The sequence below is a fragment of the Adiantum capillus-veneris genome, chromosome 18, assembly GCF_014529385.1.
Source record: "Adiantum capillus-veneris isolate H3 chromosome 18, ASM1452938v2, whole genome shotgun sequence".
NCBI classification, from domain to species: domain Eukaryota; kingdom Viridiplantae; phylum Streptophyta; class Polypodiopsida; order Polypodiales; family Pteridaceae; genus Adiantum; species Adiantum capillus-veneris.
Window position 1 is genome coordinate 87,524,706 of NC_140948.1, and position 27,424 is coordinate 87,552,129.

The following is a 27,424-nucleotide window of genomic DNA, read 5'->3' on the forward strand; positions in this document are numbered from 1 at the left end:
GCCAGTTAAATAGCTCAAATTGAAGAAGCTTTTTATTTCTTCTTGGCTGACGCAAGAGTATGAACACGATATACGAGCTGCTTGGAACCATCTTCGGATGACCAAAAGAGATACAGTGGATGCTTATTGGAGAGATTCTGGAGCTCTTTTCTACCTGCCTCTTCATTCAAGAAGATCTCGTTCAGAGAACAGATTGAGCGGTTTACCTTGGGTCTACCTACAGAGATCCGAGATCACTGCTTGGAACAGAAGTCAGCTTCTATTCAAGAGTTGAGCAGTCATGCGAACGGGGTTTTGCCATTCACTCTCGCAGTCTGACCTACCCCACCGATGAGGTCATGACACAACGAGCCGAACAGACTTCAGCGAATGAAAGTAGGAAGAGAAAGAGCAACCCAGAAAAGAAGGATGCACGACCTAAGCTTACTCCTCAAGAGAGAGCTCGCTTCATCAGGGAGGGGAAGTGCTTTGGATGCGGGGAACATGGACATATCTGCGAAGTGCCCTAACAAGGCACCGAATGAACGAGATGAAGAAAGGCCAGAAAGTTCCAAAGCAGCTGAGAGATGTGGCTGAAAAGGCAGATAAAAAGCAGAACTGGTACCACATGGCGTAGGACCTGAACCGAATCAAATGAATGAAAGTACAAACTTTGCCGTTTTTGGGGCAAAGTGAAGGATCAGGAAGCTCTTTTGAGGGAGCCAAGGCCAACTTCTTTTCATTTGGAATTGGCGGCTCGATTTGGAACTACGCCCGACAAGCTGAGGCCACAGCCGAGGTAGTTTGAGTGGCATCCGGACGGGATGTTGCCATTACACCGAGCATTGGCAAACGTCGTTTGCAATGACAGGGGTGTTCAGGGCACACGAGTGAAGTTCTACTCGAAATCCCTTGGTCCCACAAGAACTACACCGTGGTTGACTACCGGGCCGAGAAAGCGACTTTCACAAATGAAGGGCTCAGAGATTGTACTTGATGAACTTTAGTTTCTTTCCTCATTCTTTTGGGAGAGAACTGAACGATGGATAAAGGTCAAATATGTTTTGACCTGAACAAAGAACGCCAAGATTTTTCTCCACACTCATGCCGATTGCTTTTTAGAGGGCCTGAGGATCATACCATTGATCTGATACCTGGAAGCACACCACCGAACCAGCCACCTTACCATGTGAGCCGAGCACAGAATGAAGAGATTATGAACCAAGTGAAAGACCTCTTAGAAAAGGGTCTTGTCCAGCCTAGTACTTCACCATATTGCTGTCCAGTGTTGTTGGTTTTGAAGAAAGACGGATCTTGGAGAATGTGCATCAATTATAGAGCTCTCAACAAAATCACCATCAAGAACAGATTTCCGATTCCTAGGATCGATGATATACTCGACAGATTACAGGGTTGATTTGAAGAGTGGATCTCATCATATCAGGATCCCGCCGGGAGACGTCTACAAGACAGCTTTTCGGACGACTTTTGGGTTATTTGAGTTTTTGGTGATGCCTTTTGGCTTAACCAATGCTCCTGCGACATTTAACCGGATGATGGACACGATTTTTCAAGAGTACAAGCTATTTGTTGGCACGTTCTTTGACGATATCATTGTTTTCTCCAAGAATGAGGCAGAACACAGAGATCATCTGCTTTAGGTCTTTCAGGCATTACGAGATCACAAGTTAGTGATTAATGCAAAGAAAAGTGAATTTTTCCTACGAGAGATACACTTTTTGGGACACATTGTCTCAACAGCAGGAGTGCAAATGGATCCCGCCAAGATAGAGACTATACGTGATTGGCCCGATTTGAAGAATGTCCATGAAGTTAGAAGCTTCTTGGGACTGTGTTCGTACTACAGTAGGTTCATTCGAAAGTTTGCAAAGGTTGCTTCCCCTTTGCATATCTTGACACAGAAAGGAGTCCCTTTCTCGTGGGGACCCACAGAGGTGATTGCCTTTCAGACATTGAAAGAGAAATTGACTATGGGACCAGTTTTGACTTTGCCAGACTTGCAAAAGTCATTTCAAGTATATTGTGATGCTTGTGGTCGTAGTCTGGGTGCGGTCTTGATGCAAGAAGGCCATGTCATTGCTTATGAGAGCCGATTGTTCTCAAGGCCGGAGATGACAGCACAGATTTATGAGAAAGAGCTTTTGGCGGTGATCCATGCTCTTACTCAGTGGCGGCATTACCTACTCGGAGCGGATTTTACTGTCTTTACAGACCATTAGAGTTTGTGCTACTTCTTGTCACAGAAGCAGCTATCGGAAAAGCGGATGCAGTGGGCAAACATCTTGTCACAATTTCACTTCCAGATTGTCCATGTTCAGGGACAGAAGAATGTGGTGGCAGATGCAGCTTCGAGAATATGGTCGAGCGGTATGCCACAAATACAGACTTTGCAGACGTTTTCACACGGATTCGAGATAGGGAGACACTAGCGAGATATTCTATTCGGGATGGCTACTTGATGAGAAAAACCATATTGTGCGTTACACAGCCGTTGAGGGAAAAGGTTATGATTGAATGCCACTGTCCACCTTTTACGGGTCACCGCGGCATTGCTACCACCATGAAAGGGGTAGAGAGCTACTTCTTTTGGCCGAGACTCAAGAAGGATGTGGAAGAGTTTGTGCACAGTTGCTTAGTATGCCAGAAGGTCAACTTTGACAGGCATAAAGCACAAGGATTGTTACAGCCTTTACCCATACCCACCCGCCCCTTGGTGTAACAGACTTGGACACTCCAAGTCAAGAATCAATCACAACAGCACCAAATAACCACTTCAAACAATTCACAGATCACAATAGATTTGCACTGGCCCGGTGGAGTTCCGTGCCTAGAGATATTGGCCCCAAAGACTGGCGCCCCTTTCGGTATTTCTTTTTGTATTAATCAATCATCAAAGTACAAGAGAGCGGTTAGGGTTTCACTCTCAGACTCTGCGTCCAGATGCTCTGAGAAGTGAGGCCCTCGCCACTAATTTAAAGATTACAAGGGATGCCCAAAAGCAGAGCCCCAAAAGCTTGAAAGCAAAAGCACATTCTCTCTCTCTCAATGAGAGTCAGTAAAAAACAAGTTCTCTTTTTCTCTCTCTTTCTCCCAAATCATAGCAAAAAGCTAAGATTTGCGTTGCTCAAAATTTCCACAAAATAAAATAATAATAATAATAATTTCACCTCCGCGATTTCCGGAAATTAGGGTTTTTGGCAGAAATTAGGTTTGCAGGAATTTTAGGGTTTCTGGCAGAAATTAGGGTTTCTGTTGTCCGTAGCCACGTCATCACTTTGTGACATACCCCACTCTTGAAAGCATTGTAATCGACCGCGATTACGCCTGCAAAACCGACAAAAGCCATAAACCGTCTTAGCAGACACTGATTGTTAGTACCTACGTACTAGAAATACACATCTAGCACATGTACAAAATCGACAGTCACATCACACAACATCACAGGACATCACAGGACATTCAACATTCATTCGGATCTTAGACCATGATTTATCGGCAATGTAGCTAGCAATCACATCTAGGTCCAATCGGGACCTCATCGATGTCCGATTGACTAACCCCTATTGCAACCATGTCTATTCGAGATCAATCAGACCAAAATGTTGCAATCATTTCGGCTATCTGTTCCTGCACTCAAAAGAAGTCAAGAACAAATCAGTATCATTATCAGGAATTCCATTTCATAAAGTCATCCAGCAAAATACTGTCAGCTATCAGTATCCCTGAAGCTCAAAGAGACATCAGTGACTTCAATATCAAAATCGAGGCATCTGTTGACAAAGGAGCGGAGTAACTCCCCTCTTGTGCATCCCACTGCACCAGATCTTCGGCCAAGCTGAATTTCAAGGTTCCGTTTGGAGTAGACTATGCTAAACCAAAGCATCGAGGTAAAGTTTCACAATCCGAGGAGTATCTGCTAGGTCCTCCTCCTCCATCCACTTCACATCAAATGCAGGAAAGTTCTTGAACTTAACCAAGAACCGCCTTCGGACTTTACCTTTCTTCGTATCCTTATGTACCAAAATCTGTTCAGAAACAAGGATCTCCTCGTTTTCTTCCACTTCGGGTTGCTCATCAGGCTCTCCATCATCAGGCACATCACCCTTAACAGGTTTCAAGAGACTCACATGCAATGGATTGTGAATCCCCCAAGTATCTGGCAGTTTCAATCGGAAGGAGACATCATTTATCTTGTCAGTGATCTGGAAAGGTCCGTAGTATCGCATACTAAGCTTTGGGAAAAGCCTCTCCTTTCCCTTTTTCTTTCGTAGACGTGCCTTCTCAAAACGTAAGAGCACCCAATCATCGTCCTTCCTTTCAGAAGGGAGTATCCAACTACTGTCCCCCCATCTCGTATCCGTGTGAAAATATCTGCAAAATCTGTATCTGTGGCATACTGATCGACCATATCCTCGAAGCTCCTATGATGTATCGCAGAAATAGCCAGAACCAACGGCTTTTGAGACGAAGCATCTGCCACCACATTCTTCTGTCCCTGCACATGGACAATCTGGAAGTGAAACTGTGACAAGATGTTCGCCCACTGCATCTGCTTTTCCGAAAGCTCCTTCTGTGACAAGAAGTAGCGCAAACTCTGATGGTTTGTAAAGACAGTAAAATTCGCTCCGAGTAGGTAATGCCGCCACTGAGTAAGAGCATGGATAACCGCCAAAAGCTCTTTCTCATATATCTGTGCTGTCATCTCCGGCCTAGAGAACAATCGGCTCTCGTAAGCAATGACATGGCCTTCTTGCATCAAGACCGCACCCAGACTACGACCATAAGCATCACAAAATACTTCAAATGACTTCTGCAAGTCCGGCAAAGTCAAATCTGGTCTTGTAGTCAATTTCTCTTTCAATGTCTGAAAGGCAGTCACCTCTGTGGATCTCCACGAGAAAGGGACTCCTTTCTGTATCAAGATATGCACAAGGGGAAGCAACCTCTGCAAACTTTCGTATGAACCGCCTGTAGTACGAACACAGTCCCAAGAAGCTTCTAACTTCATGGACATTCTTCAAATCGGGCCAATCACGGATAGTCTCTATCTTGGCCGGGTCCATTTGCGCTCCTGTTGCTGAGACAAAGTTTCCCAAAAAAAATGTAACTCTGAAGCATATGATCTCTGTGTTCTGCTTCATTCTTGGAGAAAACAATGACATCATCAAAGAAAGTGCCAACAAATAGCCTGTACTCTTGAAAAATCCTGTCCATCATCCGGTTAAATGTCGCAGGAGCATTGGTTAAGCCAAAACGCATCACCAAAAACTCAAATAACCCAAAAGTCATCCGAAAGGCTCTCTTGTAGACGTCTCCCGGCGCGATTCGGATCTGATGATATCCACTCTTCAAGTAAATCCTGCTAAAGCACGAGGATCCCTGTAACCTGTCGAGTATATCATCGATCCTAGGAATCGGAAATTTGTTCTTGATGGTGATTTTGTTGAGAGTTCTATAATCGATGCACATTCTCCAAGATCCGTCTATCTTCAAATCCAACAACAGTGGAGAGCAATACGGTGAAGTACTATGCTAGACAAGACCCTTTTCCAAGAGGTCCTTCACTGGGTTCATAATCTTTTCATTCTGTACTCGGCTCACACGGTAAGGTGGCCGGTTCGGCCGGTTCGGTGACGTGCTTCCAGGTATCAGATCAATGGTTTGATCTTCAGGCCCTCTGAAAAGCAATCGGCATGAGTGTGGAGAAAAATCTTGGCGTTCTTTTGATCAGGTCAAAACATATTAAAACTTTATCCATCGTTCAATTCTCTCCCAAAAGAATGAGTAAGAAACTGAAGTTCATCAAGTACAATCTCTAAGCCCTTCATTTATCAAAGTCGCTTTCTCGGCCCGGTAGTCAACCACGGCGTAGTTCTTGTGGTACCAAGGGATCTGAGTAGAACGTCACTCGCGTGCCCCGAACACCCCTGTCATTGCAAACGACGTTCGCCAATGCTCGGTGTAATGGCAACATCCCATCCGGGTGCCAGTCGAACTACCTCCGCCTGTGGCGTCAGTCTGTCTGGCGTAATTCCAAATCGAGCCGCCAATTCCAAGTGAAAAGAAGTTGGCCTTGGCTCCTTCAAAAGAGCTTCCTGATCCTTCACTTTACCCCAAAAGCGGCAAAGTTTGTACTTTCGTTCATTAGATTCGGTGCAGGTCCCACGCCATGTGGTACCAGTTCTGCTTTTCTATCTGCCTTTTCTGCCACGTTCCTCAGCTGCTCCCGAACTCTCAGGCCTGTCGTCGTTCTTATCATTCTATTCTTTCGGTGCCTGTTTAGGGCACTTCGCGGAGATATGTCCATGTTACCCGCATCCAAAGCACTTCCCCTCCCTACTGAAGCGAGCTTTCTCCTGAGGAGTAAGCTTGGGTCGTGTATCCTTCTTCTCTGGGTTGCTCTTTTTCCTTCTACTTTCATTCCCAGAAGTCTGTTCGGCTCGTTGTGTCATGTCCTCATCTGTGGGGTAGGTCAGACTGCCAGAGTGAATGGCAAAGCCCCGCTTCGCATGACTCATCAACTCCTGAATAGAAGTTGACTTCTGTTCCAAGCAGTGATCTCGGATCTCTGTAGGTAGACCCAAGGTAAACCGCTCAATCTGTTCTCTGAACGAGATCTTCTTGAATGAAGAGGCGGGTAGAAAAGAGCTCCAGAATCTTTCACAATAAGCATTGATTGTATCTTTCTTGGTCATCCGAAGATGGTTCCAAGCAGCTCGTACATCTCGTTCATATTCTTGCATCAACCAAGAAGAAATAAAAAGCTTCTTAAATTTCAGCCATTTAACTGGCGCAGTCTTGTTTAAAAGAAGCGTGGACCACCCAGTACGAGCATTCCCCTTAAAGTAAGAGGCAGCTCTCCGAATCTTGGAGTGCATTGAATAGCGTCCTCCCGCGAAAGCGATGTCAAACTGTTGTATAAAAGACAAAGCCTTCGAAGCATCTGAATATCCTGAAAAAGTATCAAACTTGATCGAGTGGCCACCTTCCTTAAACTCTCGGACTTTCTTGCTTTTATCTTCGAGAAAGTCATACTGGTTGGCTTTGTAAAAATTCTTCTTGTTCCCATAAAAGTTTCTGTCATCGGTATCTGAGCTGTCTGTAGACGAGTCCTCAGTAGAACTGTCAGTCTCTGGGCGAGATTTAGCCTTCTTTGTCTTTCTCTTGCCCTTTCCGAAGCGTTGCTTCTTGCTTCGCTTTTTACCTTTTCTGGCTTCTTGGCTCGAATTTGAAGGCTAGAAGAACTGTCAGAAGAAGAAGAAGAAGAAGAAGAACTCGGTACTCCTTCAAATCGAACACGCTTCTTCTGTTTCTTTGCCTTGTCAAAAGTCGACGGACAACCCAAATATCCCGTGAAGTCGGTGCTTTTCTTTTGCTTTTTGCCGTGCTTTTTGGCTTTCTTTTGCGCGTCAAAAAGCTGAGCAATCCGTGCATCAACCACCTCTTGTAATTCCTTCTCTGTAAACTGTTTGTGATCAGAAGGTTTCTTGAGAGCGGGTTTCAGTGGTGGTGTAGTGGTTTTCTGCCACTGTGCATGCACTTCCTGAAAAGAAGTCTCGCTCATATATTTTGCCAATTTCGTATCCTTCGTAAAACTGAGCATCATCTTTGTTGCATCGCCGATCAATTGACAACGCTTCATCTCTCTTTGCTCCGCCTGAGTAGGCCGAGGCGGGCCATACTCTCTGTCTGAATCTTCGTTGTGACCCCATCCCACATCTCCAGATGCAGAGGGAGTCGACTGATCCTTGCGTAAAGCCATAGGTGCTGCGGAAAAAAAAATTGGGATCGGATTTCCCGTAGAAGAGAAATCAACCGTGCTCTGATACCACTGTAACACACTTGGACACTCCAAGTCAAGAATCAATCACGACAGCACCAAATAACCACTTCAAACAATTCACAGATCACAATAGATTTGCACTGGCCCGGCGGAGTTCCGTGCCTAGAGATATTGGCCCCAAAGACTGGCGCCCCTTTCGGTATTTCTTTTTGTATTAATGAATCATCAAAGTACAAGAGAGCGGTTAGGGTTTCACTCTCAGACTCTGCGTCCAAATGCTCTGAGAAGTGAGGCCCTCACCACTAATTTGAAGATTACAAGGGATGCCCAAAAGCAAAGCCCCAAAAGCTTGAAAGCAAAAGCACATTCTCTCTCTCTCTCTCTCTCAATGAGAGTCAGTAAAAAGCAAGTTCTCTTTTTCTCTCTCTTTCTCCCAAATCATAGCAAAAAGTTGAGATTTGCGTCGCTCAAAATTTTCACAAAAAAAAAAAACACACACACACACACACCTCCGCAATTTTTGGAAATTAGGGTTTTTGGCAGAAATTAGGGTTTCTGTTGTCCGTAGCCACGTCATCACTTTGTGACACTTGGGCAATGGATTTCGTTTTTGATCTCCCAAGAACATAGAGTGGTCACGATGGTATCTGGACTGTTATTGACAAATTTAGCAAACATGCTCATTTCATTCCAGTGAAGAAAACAGTCAAGCCGGATCACTTAGCGAGACTGTTTGTGGACCAGATCTTCAAATTACGTGGCATGCCTGAGACGATTGTCTCCGACAGGGACCCAGATTTACGAGTTTGTTTTGGAAGGCAATTTGGAAGAACATTGGCACGCGGTTGCAGTTCTCGTCATCGTTCCACCTGCAGACTGATGGGCAATCTGAGATTGCAAATTCAGTGGTTCTAGATTTATTGAAGTCTTATATCTCAGATCAGAAGACTCAATGGGAAAAGTACCTACCTTTGGTGGAATTTGCCTACAATAACACGATACACACTTCGACGAGGAAGGTGCCGTTTGAGATTGTTGAAGGTGCTGCAACAGTTCCATCCTTCCTGAGCACGAAAAATAAAATTTTTGAACCGGATGAATATACGCGAGACTTAGATACTGCTTTTGCCAAGGTTCGCGAGACTTTGTAGAAGTCTCAAGAACGACAAAAAAAGGCAGCAGATCGCCATCGTCGCGACTTGAAATTGAAGGAGGATCATTGGGTGCTCTTACGTTTTGAGAAGGCACGCCTGAGAAAGAAAAAGGGAAAGGAGAGGCTTTTTCCAAAGCTTAGTATGCGATACTGAGGACCTTTCCAGATCACTAAAAAGATAAATGATGTCTCCTTCCGATTGAAACTGCCAGATACTTGGAGAATTCACAATGCATGTGAGTCTCTTGAAACCTTTTAAGGGTGATGTGCCTGATGATGGGGAGCCTGATGAGCAACCCGAAGTGGAAGAAAACGAGGAGATCCTTGTTCCTGAACAGATTTTGGCACATAAGGATACGAAGAATAAAGGTAAAGTCCGAAGGCGGTTCTTGCTTAAGTTCAAGAACTATCCTACATTGGATGCGAAGTGGATGGAGGAGGAGGACCTAGCAGATACTCCTCAGATTGTGAAACTTTACCTCGATGCTTTTGGTTTAGCATGGTCTACTCCAAATGGAACCCAGAATTCAACTTGGCCGGAGATCTGGTGCAGTGGGATGCACAAGAGGGGAGTCACTCTGCTGCTTTGTCAACAGATGCCTTGATTTAGATACTAGAGTCACCGATGTCTCTTTGAGCTTCAGGGATACTAAAAGCTGACAGTATTCCGTTGTATGACTTTATGAAATCAAATTCCTAATTATGATACTGATTTGTTCTTGACTTCTTTTAAGTGTATGAACTGATAGACGAAATGACTGCAGCATTTTGGTCTGATTCATCTCGAATAGACATGGTTGCAATAGGGGTTAGTCAATCGGACATCAATGAGGTCCCGATTGGATCTAGATGCGATTGCTAGTGAAACCGGCCCATAGGGCGGTAGGCGTTGGCTTTCACCCGATATTCTTTACTTTAAACACACACACAGAGCACTTTGCAAAGAGAACCTGCGACGGGAATTAACACTTGAATACACACAGCTCGAAAGCTAGAATGCTCCGAGCAGACACCGACAACCTGTAGGCCCCAAAATTGGCGCCCCTTTCGGTATTTCTTTATTCTTTAGGAGGGTAAATTACAAGGTAAGGTCCTCGGAATCCTTCATGTGTATCCGCCTAGATACCATTTGATTTGGCCAAATTTCGGCAACATAACAGCCCCAAAACTTGCGCGAAACCAATTCCCCTGCTAGAACTCACTTGCACTCGCGTATACCCTCTGATTCCTGCCCAAAAACAGTAAATTCAGCACGATGTATTTACTGGTTTTTGCCCTGTTTTCAGCCCCAAACAGTCCCCTTATTGTCCTCTGCCAGTGGGGCACGATTCCCAAGTGTCCTGGCGTCCGTATGGGTGAAAAACAGTCAAATTAAAGCGCATACACAACGCTGATTTTGCACCTGTATGGTGAGGTTATGACCCTCACCAGTGCCTGCTTTGGAGTAGCAGCTAGCTACCCCTGTTCCTGCTCAAGGAGGCTCTTGCCTCAGCACAAAAGCATGAACCCACACAGCTGTACATCAGTCAAATGAGGAGCCCTCTTGTGGGGCATCACATAACTGCACGTAGGGGAGAGAGAGAGCACTGTGTAGCGTGCAAGGCATCACTCCTGGCACCACATTGTACATGAGAGGGAAAGGAAGCACTCCATAGCTCTTAACCTGTGACAAAAACTGAAATGAGGCCTTCCCAGCTTATAAATTCAGCGCCCATTTTTCTGGAAGAGGCAAGTGCATGAAAATGTGACACTTGGCGCATTTACAAGCATTTTCCCGTTTCGGGTTCGCCGCTTAAAAATATCCCAACCGACGCGTCAGTTGACTTCACGACAAAGTTGTAAAATGTTCCCCTAGTCATACCAGAGGTAATGACGCGAACACATTTCACGGCCCAAAATAGCAGTTCCCTAAATTTTAGGAGATGCTTCCGTTGGGCTCCCACTGGTCTTCTGACCATCTATCCTCATTGGGACCGCATCCAAAAGTGCAATGTGGCTCAACTGTCGGATACTTTTTGTTGGTAGTCCCACCTTTACTTTACGCCTTAATTGAGTTCACTTCCTAGTATCCACCAACTTGCTAAGTGCAACGGGGGGACCTATATGATCTTGCTCTAAGCCTAGACATCCTCTTACCATACGAATTCCAGTGCCGACCACTTCCCGTCTACGGGTGAATCTACCGTTCACATTGGCCATACAATGTCCGACCGTTTGCTACTTCAAAAAGAGGGTCTCAAAACAAATAAAATAAACCCCATTGGAAAGAAACCAACAACCAAGGTTAGCAGTAGCCACATCCTTGTGACATGGTTAATAACTGCCACGTCCTCGTGACATACCCCCCTCTTGAAATCGCAAACGTCCTCGATTGCATACCATAAATACAAGCCACTGATGATCTTGTGCTATTAACACTCTTTTATCATCGCATGTATCCGCAAGAAAGGTTGTAACATACATAGATACAAATGAGTTAATGAGGCCTTCATACTTTTTCCATTTCCATCTATGGCACTGAACTCGTATGTACATTTGATGTACTAGCTCTATCATTACCCCTCCTTTGCACACGTTGGGTTGGGGCATAAGTAGACTGTAACCCAAAGGCTTCAAGGTAAAGCTTCAATACTCTGACAGTTCATGCTCTTCCATCCACTTTGCATCCATAGGCGGATAGTTCTTGAACTTCACCAAATAGCGTCTTGCAACTTGTCCTTTAACTTTTCTGTCCTTATGTGCCAAAACTTGCTCAGGTACCAGGATCTCATCAAGTTCCTCAACTTCTGGCTGATCCTCAACTAGCATATCTTCTGGCACATCACCCACGAAGGGTCTTAGAAGACTCATGTGAAACGCATTATGAATCTTCCATGCATCAGGCAATTTCAGCCTGTAAGCCACATCGCTGATCTTGTCAAGCACTTGAAAAGGCCCATAGTAACGCATGCCGAGCTTAGGAAACAGCCGTTCCTTGCCCTTCATCTTCTTTAACCTTGCCTTTTCGAACCTTAACAGAACCCAATCACCAGGTGATAGTAACAATTCACGACAGTGACAATCAATAGCCTTTTTCTGCTTTGCCTGAGTCTTCTCCAAGGCAACTTTAATTTTCTTATACATCTCATCCATGTTCTCAACATATCGATCTGCCTCAAAGATCTTGTCCTTTGTATGCAAAATGGGAGGAACCTTTTTGCCGCCTTCAACAATCTCAAAAGGTGCTTTGCCAGTAGACGAATGCACCGTATTATTGTATGCATACTCAAGCATAGGCAAATACTGTTCCCACTTGCCCTTATTATCTGACACATAGCATTTCAACAGATCTAAGACAGTAGAATTAGCCTCTTCTGACTGTCCATCAGTTTGTGGATGAAACGAAGACGAGAACTTGAGCGTAGTGCCCATGTTCTCAAACAATCCTCTCCAGAACAAACTGGTCATGCGAGGATCACGATCACTGATAATCGATTGTGGCATACCATGGTACTTAAACACATTGTACATGAACAAGCGTGCCATCTAATCAGATTTTATCTTCTTCCTGACATGGATAAAATAGGCCTGCTTGCTGAACCTGTAGATAATGGTCCATATACCGTCATTCCCTGTTGGCGTTCTTGGAAGATCAAAGATAAAGTCCATAGCAACGCTTTCCCATGGCTTATCCGGAATTGGCAGTGGTTGTAACAACCCTGGTGCCTTTTGCCTGTCAAACTTGACCTTTTGGCAAACTATGCATGCTCGCACAAAGGCATCCACATCTCTCCTCAAGGTAGGCCAATAGAAGAATGTCTCTACCGCTTTAACTGTCGCATCAATGCCACGATGCCCTGCATACGGTGGGACATGACTCTCTTCCATGACCTTATGTCGCAGTGGCCTAGTGACACAAAGTTTGCCATGCATCATCATAAAACCATCTATGAGGAGGTAGTGCTCATGATGTTGCCCCTCTTGTAACTGTTCAAAGATCCTTGCAAAAGCTTCATCAGCAGTATACTGTTCCTTCATGTCATCTAACTCATGATGATAAGGAATTGACACAACTGAAATTTGTGGCTTTCTTGATAACGCATCAGCCACAACATTCTTCTTGCCTTCCACATGCATAATCTGGAAGTGGAACATGGAAAGAATGTTTGCCCATCGCATATGCTTTTCGGATAACTTTGATTGTGTCAAGAAGTATCGCAAGGTCTGGTGATCTGTTTGGACAACAAAATCAGCACCTAAGAGGTAGTGCTTCCAACTAGAAAGCGCATGAATCACGGCCAAGAGCTCTTTCTCATAGACTTGCATAGTCCTCTCTGGCCCTTGCAAAATTCGGATTTCATAAGCTACTACCCGTCCGTCTTGCATTAGCACTGCTCCGATGCTACTGCCACACGCGTCACACTGGACCACAAATGACTTCCTGAGATCTGGCAAAACAATAATTGGATCTGAAGTCAACTTTTCCTTCAAGAGACGAAAAGCTGAAATCTCTTTTTGGGTCCATCTGAAAGTGACCTCTTTCTTTTGCAATGCCTGAAGAGGCGATGCTATCTCTGCAAAATTTCTGATAAACCTTCTATAGTAGGAACACAATCGCAAGAAGCTTCTGACATTGATAGCTTCGACCTTTGCGAGATCCATTCTAACACCATCCTTTGAGACTATGTGGCCCAGAAAGTGGATCTCTTCGAGGAAGAATTCACTTTTCTTAGGATTGACAAGTAGCCTGTGACTGCGCAGCTCTTCAAACATAATGGTCAAGTGACGCCTATGCTCCTCTTCATTCTTCGAATACACTATCATGTCATCGAAGAACGTTCCAACAAACTGTTGATGCGAGCGGAAAATCCGGTCCATCATTCTGTTGAACGTGGCAGGAGCATTTGTTAGCCCAAACGGCATCACTAGAAACTCATAAAGACCAAATGTCGTTCTAAACGCAGTCTTGTGCACATCCTCTGGCCTTATACGAATCTGATGGTACCCACTCTTAAGGTCTATCCTGCTGAAAATTGCAGCACCCTCTAAACGATCGAGAATATCATCAATGCGAGGAATAGGAAACCTATTCTTGATGGTATTCTTATTCAACGCACAGTAATCAATACACATGCGCCATGAGCCATCCTTCTTCTGCACTAGGAGCACTGGGGAGCAAAAGGGTGAAGAACTAGGCTGAATCAGCCCCTTCTCTAATAACTCCTCAACCTGGCCCATAATCTCTTTCTGTTGCACCGCACTAACCCTGTAGGGAGGTCTATTTGGTGGGCTACACCCTGGCACCAAATCTATCCGATGGTCCTCAGGTCTCTCTAGCGGCAATTACGACGATAATGAATCAGAAAAACAGTCACTAAACTTTTGCAAAAATGCTGACCTTTCTTTATCTAACACAGATAAATTTGACTGATCACTATCTGAGACATCACGTGCAAAAATCAAGTACACAGAAAGATGATTCTTTATTACAGAAGTGATAGCAGAAGCAGATACAATAGGGACTGACTCTCCTTTAAGCTTTACATCCAAGATGTGAGTTTTGCCCCTATGCTGTACAGTGATCTTTTTGTTGTAGGCATCCAAGACTCCATGCACTCGAAACATCCACGGGATCCCCAACAAGGCGTCACAACCTTCCAGCGGCATGATGTAAAACTCTTCTGTGTCCACATACGACTGAATATGCAGACGCAGCTTTCCAATGATGGGAGTAACACACTCTGAGTGGCCAGGACATGCCAACCCTCCCTCTGCTGTGTACCCCATCTCTTCAGCTCTGATGCCCAGCTTCATAGCTAACTCTGGTGAGATAAAGTTGGCTTTGGCACCTGGATCAAAGAAGATGAGTGCCGTCTGATCCCTAACTTTACCCCATGCCCTGCATAACTCACTGGCATCTGTGCTGGGCCTGTCACCCACCATGTCTGGCACTAAACCTGCCGTGGGTTTTGGCTTCTTGCCTTTCTGATCTTCTTTATCCTCTGAGTCAGCTGGCCTTTTCCTTTGTGGAAAATTGATAGAAAAGTGACCAGGCTGCTCGCATATAAAGCATTTGTTCTCAGCCATTAGGACCTTCTTTTCCTCGAGCGACTTGCGCACAAAAGGCTTCCTTTTTTGTTTCTTTGCCTGCGCTCCAGAAGTCCCGGCTGAATCCTTGTCTTTGGTGGCCTTTTCTGACCCCTGTGACGCATTAGGAGCCGTTTTCACAAAGGGCTTCTTCGCTGAATTTTTCTTTTGCTGCCCTCCTTTGTCACTGCTCGGAAATCCACTGTCCTCTCCTTTCAACAAGGCAAGACCAATGTTCGCAACTTCCATAAGCTGAGTAAGAGTAGCCACTCTGTTCTTTGTACAGTAATCGCGAAGCCCTTTAGGCAGCCCACAACAGTACTTCTCTATCTGCTCTGTCAATGGCACAAATCTGTAGGAGGTCACTGAGAGTAACGCTTTACAAAACCTCCTATTGTACTCCAGCAAACTCTTGCACGAAGCTGAAGTAAGCTGGTGCCAATCTGTCATGACGTCGGCTTCAAATTCATTTGACAACCAAGCAGATGCAAACATTTGCTTGAAGTAAACCCAAGTGGCGGGTGCCTGTCCTTGCATTAACAATGTCATCCACCATGTAAGCGCATTGTCCTTTAAGAAAGTGGCAGCTTTCCTGACCTTCGAGGCCTCTGTAAAATTCCCTCCCGCATAAGTTGTATCAAACTACTGGAGGAAAGTGAGGTCCTCGAAACCACTGAAGGTACTGAACTTTACCGCTGCACCACCTTCTTTGTAAGCCTTCGGCTTCTCTAGTGCCCCCAAGTTGTCATACGGAATGGTCTGCAACATGGACACTGTAGTAGGCATGATCGGCACGTGTTGGCCATTCACATTTTGCGTCAAAGGTGCGATATCTGGCTGCTGTCCAGAAAAACCAGCCATGCCAAAATGACCCTGTGGCACCCCAAACTGGCCCTGGTTGCAGTGAAAACCTTGCTGCATGCCGATACTACCATACATGGGGTTTGGCATGATGCCTTGCATACCCCCGAACACTGTTCCTGGCATGTACGGCTGACTTCGAGGCGCATAACCAGCCATACTTTGGAACACTGATCCACCCCCGAAATACCTAGGATGTACCGTGGGTGGTGGAAAAACTGAGTGCATAGCTTGGTATCCAGCTCCCTGTCCATTCAAGATAGCATGCTGGCTCTGAAAGGTGGCGGGCTGAACTGGCATAACGTCTGGAATAGGCGTTCTAGCCACCTGTTCAAGCACGGGGGGAACCTACTTTAGAGCCCCCGACTCCGCAACATGCGAGTGTTCCCTTTCCTCCTGCGCCACATGAAGTACCTGGGCTTGAGCATCAACAAGCTCCGTACGCAGCGTAGGTTGCCTATTTTGCTGTTGCACTGGTGGCGCTTGCAAGAATTCCATAAACCTCGGATTCTGCAACAGCTGCGAAAAGACATTCACCGCGGCAACTAACTGAGTCTTGAACGCATCATCCTCAAGTTGCCCTGTCATAAAGCCCTGTACTACTGGAGGGACATTCACATTGACAGGAGGTATAGACTGACGTGGCCGTGAGCTCTCGCCAATCTCAAAAACCATAGGAATCTCCTACCTGTCCTTTGAAGAGGAACCCTCTTCCATAATTCCCTTCCCCTTGTCGGCCATAGTGTAATCCCCGTGTTCCTGCACTGTGTGTCTTTACCCCGAACAATCCAGCCTCACTCTTTGAGGAAAAAGTGATTGATGTCCCGGCGACGGAACCATGAAACCGGCCCGTAGGGCGGTAGGCGTTGGCTTTCACCCGATATTCTTTACTTTAAACACACACACAGAGCACTTTGCAAAGAGAACCTGCGACGGGAATTAACACTTGAATACACACAGCTCGAAAGCTAGAATGCTCCGAGCAGACACGAACAACCTGTAGGCCCCAAAATTGGCACCCCTTTCGGTATTTCTTTATTCTTTAGGAGGGTAAATTACAAGGTAAGGTCCTGGGAATCCTTCATGTGTATCCACCTAGATACCATTTGATTTGGCCAAATTTCGGCTACATAACAGCCCCAAAACTTGCGCGAAACCAATTCCCCTGCTAGAACTCACTTGCACTGGCGTATACCCTCTGATTCCTGCCCAAAAACAGTAAATTCAGCACGATGTATTTACTGGTTTTTGCCCTGTTTTCAGCCCCAAACAGTCCCCTTACTGTCCTCTGCCAGTGGGGCACGATTCCCAAGTGTCCTGGCGTCCGTATGGCTTAAAAACAGTCAAATTACAGCGCATACACAACGCTGATTTTGTACCTGTATGGTGAGGTTATGACCCTCACCAGTGCCTGCTTTGGAGTAGCAGCTAGCTACCCCTGTTACTGCTCAAGGAGGCTCTTGCCTCAGCACAAAAGCATGAACCCACACAGTTGTACATCAGTCAAATGAGGAGCCCTCTTGTGGGGCATCACATAACTGCACGTAGGGGAGAGAGAGAGCACTGTGTAGCGTGCAAGGCATCACTCCTGGCACCACATTGTACATGAGAGGGAAAGGAAGCACTCCATAGCTCTTAACCTGTGACAAAAACTGAAATGAGGCCTTCCCAGCTTAAAAATTCAGCGCCCATTTTTCTGGAAGAGGCAAGTGCATGAAAATGTGACACTTGGCGCATTTACAAGCATTTTCCCGTTTCGGGTTCGCCGCTTAAAAATATCCCAACCGACGCGTCAGTTGACTTCGCGGCAGAGTTGTAAAATGTTCCCCTAGTCATACCGGAGGTAATGACGCGAACACATTTCACTGCCCAAAATAGCGGTTCCCTAAATTTTAGGAGATGCTTCCGTTGGGCTCCCACTGGTCTTCTGACCATCTATCCTCATTGGGACCGCATCCAAAAGTGCAATGTGGCCCAACTGTCGAATACTTTTTGTTGGTAGTCCCACCTTGACTTTACGCCTTAATTGAGTTCACTTCATAGTTACCAGGAACGCGAAACCGGAACGAGAACGGGGAACGGGAACGCGCAACAAAATGCCATTCCCTGTTACGGGTACTCACGTTTGAAACACGGAACGGGGATTCGGAACGGGAACTTGGAATGGGAACGGGGAACGGAGACTTGAAAACGGCCATTCCCTGTTACTATGGTTCACTTCCTAGTATCCACCAACTTGCTAAGTGCGACGGGGGGACCTATATGATCTTGCTCTGAGCCTAGACATCCTCTTACCATACGAATTCCAGTGCCGACCACTTCCCGTCTACGGGTGAATCTACCGTTCACATTGGACATACAATGTCCGACCGGTTGCTATTCAAAAAGAGGGTCTCAAAACAAATAAAATAAACCCCATTGGAAAGAAACCAACAACCAAGGTTATCAGTAGCCACATCCTTGTGACATGGTTAATAACTGCCACGTCCTCGTGACAGCTAGCTACATTGCCGATAAATCATGGTCTAAGATCCGAATGAATGTTGAATGTCATGTGATGTCTAGTGATGTCGTGTGATGTGACTGTCGATTGATACATGTGCTAGATGTGTGTTCCTAGTACGTAGGTACTAACAGTCAGTGTTTGCTAAGACGGTTTATGGCCTCTGTCTGTTTTGCAGGCGTAATCGAGGGCGATTACAATGCTTTTGAGAGGGGGGTATGTCACAAAGTGATGACGTGGCTGTCCAAGAGGAAACCTTGACTGCTACTAAAAACCCTAATTCTGGAAACCCTAACCCTAAAGCCTGCAAACCCTAATTTTTGCCAAAAACCCTAACCCTAATTTCTGCCCTGACCTAACCCTAACCCTAACCCTAAAAAGCAGCAGGGCTGAATCCCGTGAAATGCGTTGGCATGCTGATGTGGCACTGTACCGCAGTGCGGCAGATTTTCAACATTTGAAGCAGTTTTGCTTTTCTCTACGCAAGAGAGAGAAAGAGAATAGCTTTTGCTTTATTTGAAAACTCAAGATAGTTTGAGAGAGAAGAGAGAGAGCCTTTGCTTTTATTTAGGCTTTTGATTTTGAAGCTTTTGGGGCTCTGCTTTTGGCAACCCTTGTAAACAATAAATAAGTGGTTTGGGCTCCCACTCTGCAGAGCATCTGGACGTAGAGTCTGAGAGTGATAACCCGAACCACTCTCTTGTACTTTGAACTGATTAAGAAATACCGAAAGGGGCGCCAGTCTTTGGGGCCAATATCTCTAGGCACGGAACTCCGCCGGGCCAGCGCAAATCTATTGTGAACTATGAATTGTTTTGAAGTGGTTATTTGGTGTTGTTGTGATTGATTCTTGACTTGGAGTGTCCAAGCCTGTTACACAGTCAGCAACATTCTTATACTGCTCCAGGTCAATCCGTGGGGAAGGATCGTGAAGCGATATGTTCTCTCCGTGCTCAAGAGGAGTGCCAATCGGTCTGCCGCCTATCATCTGGAATCTCTCCAGGATAGCCTTTGCATACTTCCGCTGCGAAAAGAAGATGTCGTCTGGTGTCTAAAAAAACTCGAATCCAAGAAAATAGTGAAGAAGCCCAAGATCAATCATCCCGAAACATATCTCCATAGCTTTCATGATCGACTTGATCTTGCTGGTCCATGAGCCTGTGAAAATGAGGTCGTCCACATAGACAATCACTATCGCAACCAAAGAGCCATCAGAGACAACATAACAGTCGGAATCTAATGAGGTATGTCGTAACCCCAGCTTTACGAGAAACTGGTCAAGTGTGAGGTACCTATCGTCCAGCCTACGTCAGTCCATACAATGCTTTCCACAACTGATAGACCCAATCCTCCTTGCCTGGTATACGAAACCCAGGAGGTTGCTCCACATAAACTTCTTTATCCAAATCTCCATTCAGAAACGCACTTTTGACATTCATATGGAAGATAGGCCAACCAAAGTTGGTTGAGAAAGCAAACACTGTGCGTATGGTAGTCATGCGAGCGGTGGGAGCAAAGGTCTCGTCAAAGTCCACACCTGGTCGATGTGTGAAACCCCAAGCAACAAGTCTCGCCTTGTGTTTGTCGAGGGAACCATTGGCCTTGTACTTTGTCTTGAAAATCCATTTCGTGAAAACCACCTTCCGCTTGTTGGGCCTAGGAACCAAAGTCCAGGTTTTCTTCAGCTCAATAGCGTCCATCTCTATCTGCATGGCACGCTTCTAGCAATCATGCTGGAGTGCTTCCTCCACCGAGGAAGGCTCAACTGGTGAAGCCTGAATCTGAGACATGAGTGCAAAGTTCACGAACTCTGTGTCGTCATAAAGTGCCTGTCCTTGAGGCGTACAGAACGTCGAGGCTATCCAAGGTTTGGCGGTGCTGGTAACTTCGTGACTCCAAAGGAAGAAGCAGTAGAGTAGAGCCAACCAAGTATTAACTTCTCCTTGCGAGGTGGGACCGCCTCCACAGAAGGAAAACCATCATCCACATCAAAATCGGAATCTAACGTGCATGATCGGGTGAAGTAACTGACTGCAATGTAGAGGGTACAGGAACGGAAACAGGGGTAGGATCAAGTGTAGGAGGTGGACGAGAAGGAGGTAGGGAAGGTATAGGCTTGGACGCTTCCCCACCTGCAGGTGTGCTGAAAAGCTCCATGAAAGTCACATCACGGCTAACTGAGGTAGTCTTGGTGTCGGGATCATAAAGCTGGTATCCAACACTCTCGTGAATAGCCCAGGAAGATGAGCTTCTTCGCCTTGAAGTCTAACTTTTGTCGCTTCTCCTTTGGCACATGAACAAAGGCCGGACACCCAAAAACTCGAACGTGTGAAACCGAGGGCTTGCGCCCGTAGTAAGCCTGATAAGGAGTCATGTCCTCCAAAGCATGGGTAGGAGAACCGTTCTGGATGTAAACGACCGTGTTGCACGCCTTTACCTAGTAAACCTGAGGCAAAGAAGCATGCGCAAGCATCACACAAGCCATCTCCATGATAGTCCGCTTCTTCTGCTTAACAACTCCATTCTGGGAAGGAGTGTAAAGAGTAGTCAGCTGGCACTAGATGGCCTCTAACTTGCACCACTGCAAAGTCCTTCGAGGTGAAATCACCCCCCTCTGTCTGAGCGAATACATTTGACGTGCAAGTCCTCCTTTTCAACCATCATCTTCCAATTTCGAATGAAACTGAAAGCCTCCAACTTGAGCTTTAAGAACGAAGCCCAGGTGTAACTGAGAAGGAGTACTCATCGGGCCACATAAATCAATGTGAACTGCAAGTGGTGTCGAAGCTCTATTGGATGCCTGCTTCGAAAAGGCCACCCTGTGTTGCTTGCCCATCTAGCAAGCCTCACATACGCCTGATGAGGAGCGTGTCGCTGGTAAACCCTCCACCATAGAGGTCCTAGCAGCCTGTTGAAGCTACTGATAGCATAGATGTCCAAATCGTGCACGCCATAGAGAAGAAGACTCCGTGGTCCGAGACAAAAGAGCAGTGAGGCAATATAGAGAACCATTGCGCTCACCGCGTGCAAGGATAGTACCTATCGTAGAATCAAAAATGGTCACTGTGCCAATCCCAAAGTGTATGCCAGCTCCCTGAGAGTCCAAACTCGACACAGAGAGGAGGTTGAAGGCCATGTCCCGAACGTAAAGCGCCTCCACTGAATTGAACTTCGGGTCTGAGGTAGAACGAAAGAGGGTAATCTGGCCTGTGCCAGACAATGGAATCTCATGGTTGTCATCATGGTTGTCACCCATAGTGATGGTTTGCCCATGAGTCTCCCTAAGAGAGCTAAACCAAGACTATTGGGGAGTCATGTGAGTGGTGGTTCCACTGTCAACAACCCAAGTACCTGATTGTGATGTAGCAAGAGCGTGGTCCGTCGTCGCGACAAGAGTGGTCCCCACCGTCTCGTGAGAGGCTACAACTGCAGTCGAGGCTGTCTGTTTCTCCCTGATGGCCTTGTCTTGCTTCTTCTTTCTGCATTCTGATTCTCTGTGCCCTTTCTTGTGGCAGTGGTAACATTCGATGTCCTTGTTCTTCTTCTTCTTCTTACATTTACCTTTCTTGTTGCCTCTTTGAGCTATCAAAGCTCCTTCTGCATCAACAGCACCTCCGGCTCTAAATCCGGAGTGCCTCTCGATCTATCTGAGGGAAGGGAGAATCTCGTCTCAGGTGGGAAAAGAGGTACGTCCAGATGTGAGCAAACTCTAAAAGTAGGGATCAAAGCGTGGAGGGAAGCTTGAATAGTAAGAGGCCAGCCATGCGTACCGAGGTGATGTCGCCTCCGGCAGAGACAAGGTCGTCCAAGAGTTCAATCCATCGAATGAGTTGAAATCCTTGAACTGGAGGTTGTACAACTCTCGTTCAAGTGTGATCTCGCTGGCAAATGAGGTCTCCTCAAACTGGTCAAGAATCCGTCTCCACAATGGATGTGCATGCTCCTCTTTGGAAACTTCCTTCATGATGCAGTCTGAGAGGTTCATCATAAGAAAGGTAAAGACTCATATGTCCCGATCCACCCACTCATCGATCTGGGCTTGAGTGGCGGTGGGAAGGGAAGGCTAAGTAGTCAAATGGATAAAATCATTCAACCATTCCCAGAGTCGATGGTAGGCAATGATTGTGCGGACTCGTGTCCTCCACACAAAATAGTTGTGTAAATCCAACTTCTTCTCCTCAGCAAACTGAGTGAGGGCATAATAGTTGGATGTTGCGTTGGCAGATGCCGACGTGGTCGCAAAAGTGGAAGTGGTTGTAGTCGCCAAAGACGTAGTGGCCCCCTTCTGGGATTGCTGTTGTTTTTGGAGTAGACATGTGCGTGCTCAAAGAGTAGTCCAAGAGGTAGATCGATAAGATTGCAAGTCACCGACGAAGGTACCGTCTCCAATGCTGTAGCAGGTCAAAATAACCGCTCCGACAACCAACGGATGGTGTCCTGACGAGCAAGGGAGTGATCAACCGCACAAAGGGTAAAAATTCAGCATGCTGTCCGCCCTAAAAACGCTGCAAAGGGTGCTGAAAACGCTGGTGTGATAGAGATATCAATGTGCTTGTACGCCACCATTTGGTACGAGAGTGTCACAGAGTGTCAGAGGAGGGGGTTCTCACACTTCTCAGTCGTCGAGGGGCTGAAAACAAAGGAAAATTAACAAGTAATCAATGCCAAAATAGTGTCGATTGCGTGTAGATACCTGACCAAGGTGTAGATCTGCAAGTTCCTAGCAGTAGAGAACTCTCCACATGAGTAAAGCCGCTTCCTCGAGTGCGTATGGGCAGCGTGTGAATGAAAACGCAGCAAGTCTTCAAAACGCTCGGAATTCCAAAAATACAAACTGTTGCAAAAAACACAAGCTTGTCTGTTGCGATTTGTTGCTAGGAGGGTAGCGCCAGTAGAGGGATGCAGATCAAGGCCAGCCAAATGCAAAAACGTCAGGTAGATCTTCAAAAAACGCTGGATTTTGCAAAAACGCTGCTGGTCCAGAAAATGCTAGGCTGAAAACTACAAGTTCTCGCGATGGAAAGTTACAATTTTGCTAGCGCTAGGCCTCGAGTGATGAGATCGATGAAGATCCTTCAAAGCTTGGCGATTGATACCATGTGAGAGTGAGCAACGGAGAGGGTGTGAGCCCCGCGCGACAAAAACGCTGGAGAGAGAGAGAGAGAGAGAGAGAGAGAACACAAGTGCTCTGCAAATGATGCTCTCAATACACAATCTGGATGACTACAAGACCCTACGCATTCTATTTATAGAATCTTAGGTTCAGGTAGGGCAAAATGTGTAGTGCAAAAAACATAAAAGCCCAAAAATGGCTAAAAATGTGTGCACCCAACCAGGCTCAGAAAATGACCGGCCGGACACGTGCTAAAAAGTGTCCGGCCATGCAATCTACATGATGTGCGATGGGTGGCCAACCCAGGACAATCACTAGCCGTACAAAATGGCAAAGCAACGGTGGTGTAACTCTAACAGCCAGGACTCAAACGAGGCATGGAGATTTTTTTCATGAGCATTACCTCCCACCGGCTATCACATTAGCCGAGATTTGGGGCGCATATGCAACATCTCTTTACACAATTCCAAGGTAGTAGTCTCTATCGGACCCCCTGGTGCCATGCCCATAGACATGCACTTTCTTTACCGTTGCGATGGTAAAGAAAGCCATTGACAGGATCAGGACCAGGAGAGCATATGATCATGATGGATTGATGGTGGAGCACTTTATACATGCCTACTATTGTGCCTATCTTCAAGGCAAGAGACGTTGTATGCATCCATTCTTGAGCAGCAGCTGGGTCGATGGGCACAGAGAGGAAGCATTTGAGCATCAGGCCAAGCTGGTTTCAAGAAGGGTTTTTCTATACTTGATCAAATATTGACACTCAAGAGTTGTTATTGAGGAAAGCAGATCACATGGTAGGAGGGTTTCTTGTACCTTTGCGGATTTTCGCAAAGCACATGATACGGTTCCCAGAGCTCAACTGATGCAAAGACTACAGGAGATGGGAGTACCCACAGAGCTTTGGGGAGTCATGGCTTTATACAGGACAGTCGTGGGGCAGGTTCATACTCTAGAGGGGTTATCTGAGTATATTCACTCCACTATTGGAGTGAAACAGGGATGCCCACTCTCCCCTATATTGTTTGGTTTGTATGTAGATGAGGTTTCAGATTACATCGAGAGGGGAGGCGTCGGGCAACAAAGGAGCACAGCTAGCAAGGACCTGGATCTCATTACTGTTGTATGCAAATGACACCAGAGGGGATGCATTGTTTTGCTAGTGATAGCGGCTTGGTGTTGAACCTTGGCAAGACCAAAGTTATAGTGTTCAACACCACAACGCAATGGGTCCGGCGATCTGCACCGACCTTCACATATGGTCACCAGACAGTTGAGTAAACAGACGCATACACTTCCCTGGGAGTGGTCTTCCGTGGTCCAAAGTTCTCCTTGAGGAGAGCAGTAGAGACCAGATTAGCGAGAGCATGTGCAACTTTGGGGAGCATGGAGAGGATGTTTTCGCAGATTCAGTTTCGAGAGCCTCGAACCAAGCTCTGGCTATTTAGCTATGCTTTAGAGGGTGTAGACCATCAAAGCCAAACTGGCAGTACTGATGGATGGAGATGCATGGAGAGGCCTCTGGTCTCTATGATTTCCCGGATGATTAGAGCCAAGGCCTCTATACCACACGAGATTATTCGTGTAGAGCTTGCTACTCGCCCGCTGGTCATAGAAGCACTTACCAAATCCGTCTTTTATACATAGTATCTGGGATCTCCCCAAAGATAAATATGCTCGCCTAGTTTTGGAGTCTTCTCAACAACTTGCCTCACAGGGATTTGATTCAGCTAAACACCAGGAGGACATGGACAGAGCCGACACGAGAGCTTGGCACGAAGATGGAATTCTATAGAGAGCATCTTCTCTAGCTCATAGAGGAGGGATATGTGATCAGACCTCCCTATATAAACACTCATTTATCCCATAGGATACAATGTGCTATTGGTCAGATGTGCACATCATCACATCAGCTAGTGCTAGAGATAGAGACTGGCAGATTTAGGAGATACCATCAAAGAGGCCAGGATTTGCCAGTTGTGCCATACAGAGCCAGAGACGGACACGTATGTCATTGTCCGGTATACTATAAGATACGAGGCCACATTCACTGTCTATTCAAAGAGGGCTTTGGGCCACTAGCTAGAGTCATGAGATATCATGATCAAAGATAACTCGGGTTGTTTTTGCTCGAGCTGCGCAGACACAAGCAGAGTCTCTTGAGGAGATTAGGCAGTGAGAGACGTTCACAGAGGGAGATCATTGACTTCTTTAGAGCAGAGACTCAGCAATCAGATAAGCAAGCTTCACATCAGACTTCAGCCACTTATACTAGAGGTATATCGATTGACAGAGCCATTGAGCTTGGGAGAGCTAGACACCCACGTCTACGAGGGCCATCGACGGAGGCTCCATCAGAGGATCAGGACTATCCTAGCACGACATGCGAGACGTCCAATACGACTATTCACAGAGGCGGATATTGATGATGCTCTTCACCGACTGATGCAGTACATCCTCGGACAGCACCGGATGCCGAGCATCATCTTCGGACATTGATGTTCATTTTAGCTTTTATTTTTCCACCAAGATCGTATCAGTTTGGTCTAATAAGTTATTTTGGCCTTTTGAAGACGTTTAATGAAACATTTCATTTCATGTCATCTCTCTCTCTCTCTCTCTCTCTCTCTCTCTCTCTCTCTCTCTCTCTCTCTCTCTCTCTCTCTCTTACACACACACACACTCTCACCAGAGTGGTTTTTCCAGCATCAGGATGCGAGATAATGGCGAAGTTGCGACGTTTGGAGATCTCCTTGGCAAGAAACTCAGTAGAAGAAGAGGAAGCCTCTTTATCCTCATGAAGTGAGCTATCTGAAAGTCTGGAAGAATGAGCAGCAGCATCCAATGGTTCTGGAGGCGGGTCAAAATCGCGTGAGAGGGGCTCCACAATTGGATCACGGAGAGAGAGCAAGGAGTGTCCATTCGTCGCAAGATGGATGGTTGGCTTCTCAGAGACAGCTGCAGAAGAGTTGGGGGCCTCTCCAGAGCTGCATGAGATGCAGTTGCTTCGACGTTGCCTACAGGAACTGGAAGAATGAAGTTGCAAACCATGCAAACTCTTTGAGGATAAGCTCATCACATTCAGAGAGGCCATTATTTGTGTTTGTGTATGTGCGCGCGCGTTCTCCCTGTTTTAGTGTGGCTAGTTATATTTCAAAACCGAGAAAATGCAGCCACTGTGGCTGGAAGAAGACGGGATCCTCAAATGCACCAAGCTTTGAATACACACGAAGAGGGGAGCAGTCATCCCAATATAGGGTAAAAGACCCAACTTAAGGACACTAAAAATGTCGGGCCAACATGTGATGTGAAATTCTGAAGTTCGAATGGTGGAGAATGTAGCTCAGGATGCTGCCAAACTGGTAAAGAAATCTTGAAGGCTTTTTTGCTCAATGAACAGTAAATGTGATAGGCGTTTGTGCCTTTCCGTTTAAAAGAATCACCCCCTATGCCAGCATCGACCCTGCATAAAAGAAGGTCATATTGGTCACAACATTCAAACACTCTCTGGCCAGCCAGAAGCTATTGCATCAGTTAATGTAGACCAAGAACGCATCCATAAGTGTATATTCACTAGTGTGCCATTAGTTTTATTTGTTGGGAACAGGGCGGGCCTTATATAGGGACCCATCCGCTTATTGGGGCATTTACCCTAAAGCATCTACATTGTTCTACAACCATTATTAAGAGGTGGTAAACCCGCTAGTAGTGTTCTAATGCAACAAGTGTGCATCCAATGTTTCAAGAAGGAGGGCCTATACGCAAAAGAAAACACTGTCGAAATCAAAATTTAAAAGGAAAAAACATAAATCCTTTCAAGGATGCGCAATCCCATCAAAGTAAAGCTTGGGAGTCCCAAATAGTTAGTGTAGTAGTGTGACTATGTGTGTGTGTGTGTGTGTGTGTGTGTGTGTGTGTGTGTGTGTGTGTGTGTGTGTG

The 27,424-nt window shown here is 46.1% G+C and overlaps 1 protein-coding gene across 1 annotated transcript in view; it reads right to left on the reverse strand.

Annotated features, from left to right (window-relative positions):
* Window positions 1-26,697, reverse strand: part of LOC147435985 (uncharacterized) — an 84,119-nt gene extending 57,422 nt beyond the window's left edge. The window contains exon 1 of the mRNA XM_086488890.1: window positions 26,175-26,697. Within this exon, the coding sequence (XP_086345016.1) occupies window positions 26,175-26,579 (405 nt within the window). The 5' untranslated portion in view covers window positions 26,580-26,697. The remainder of the gene's footprint in view (window positions 1-26,174) is intronic.
* Between the last annotated feature and the right edge of the window lie 727 nt (window positions 26,698-27,424).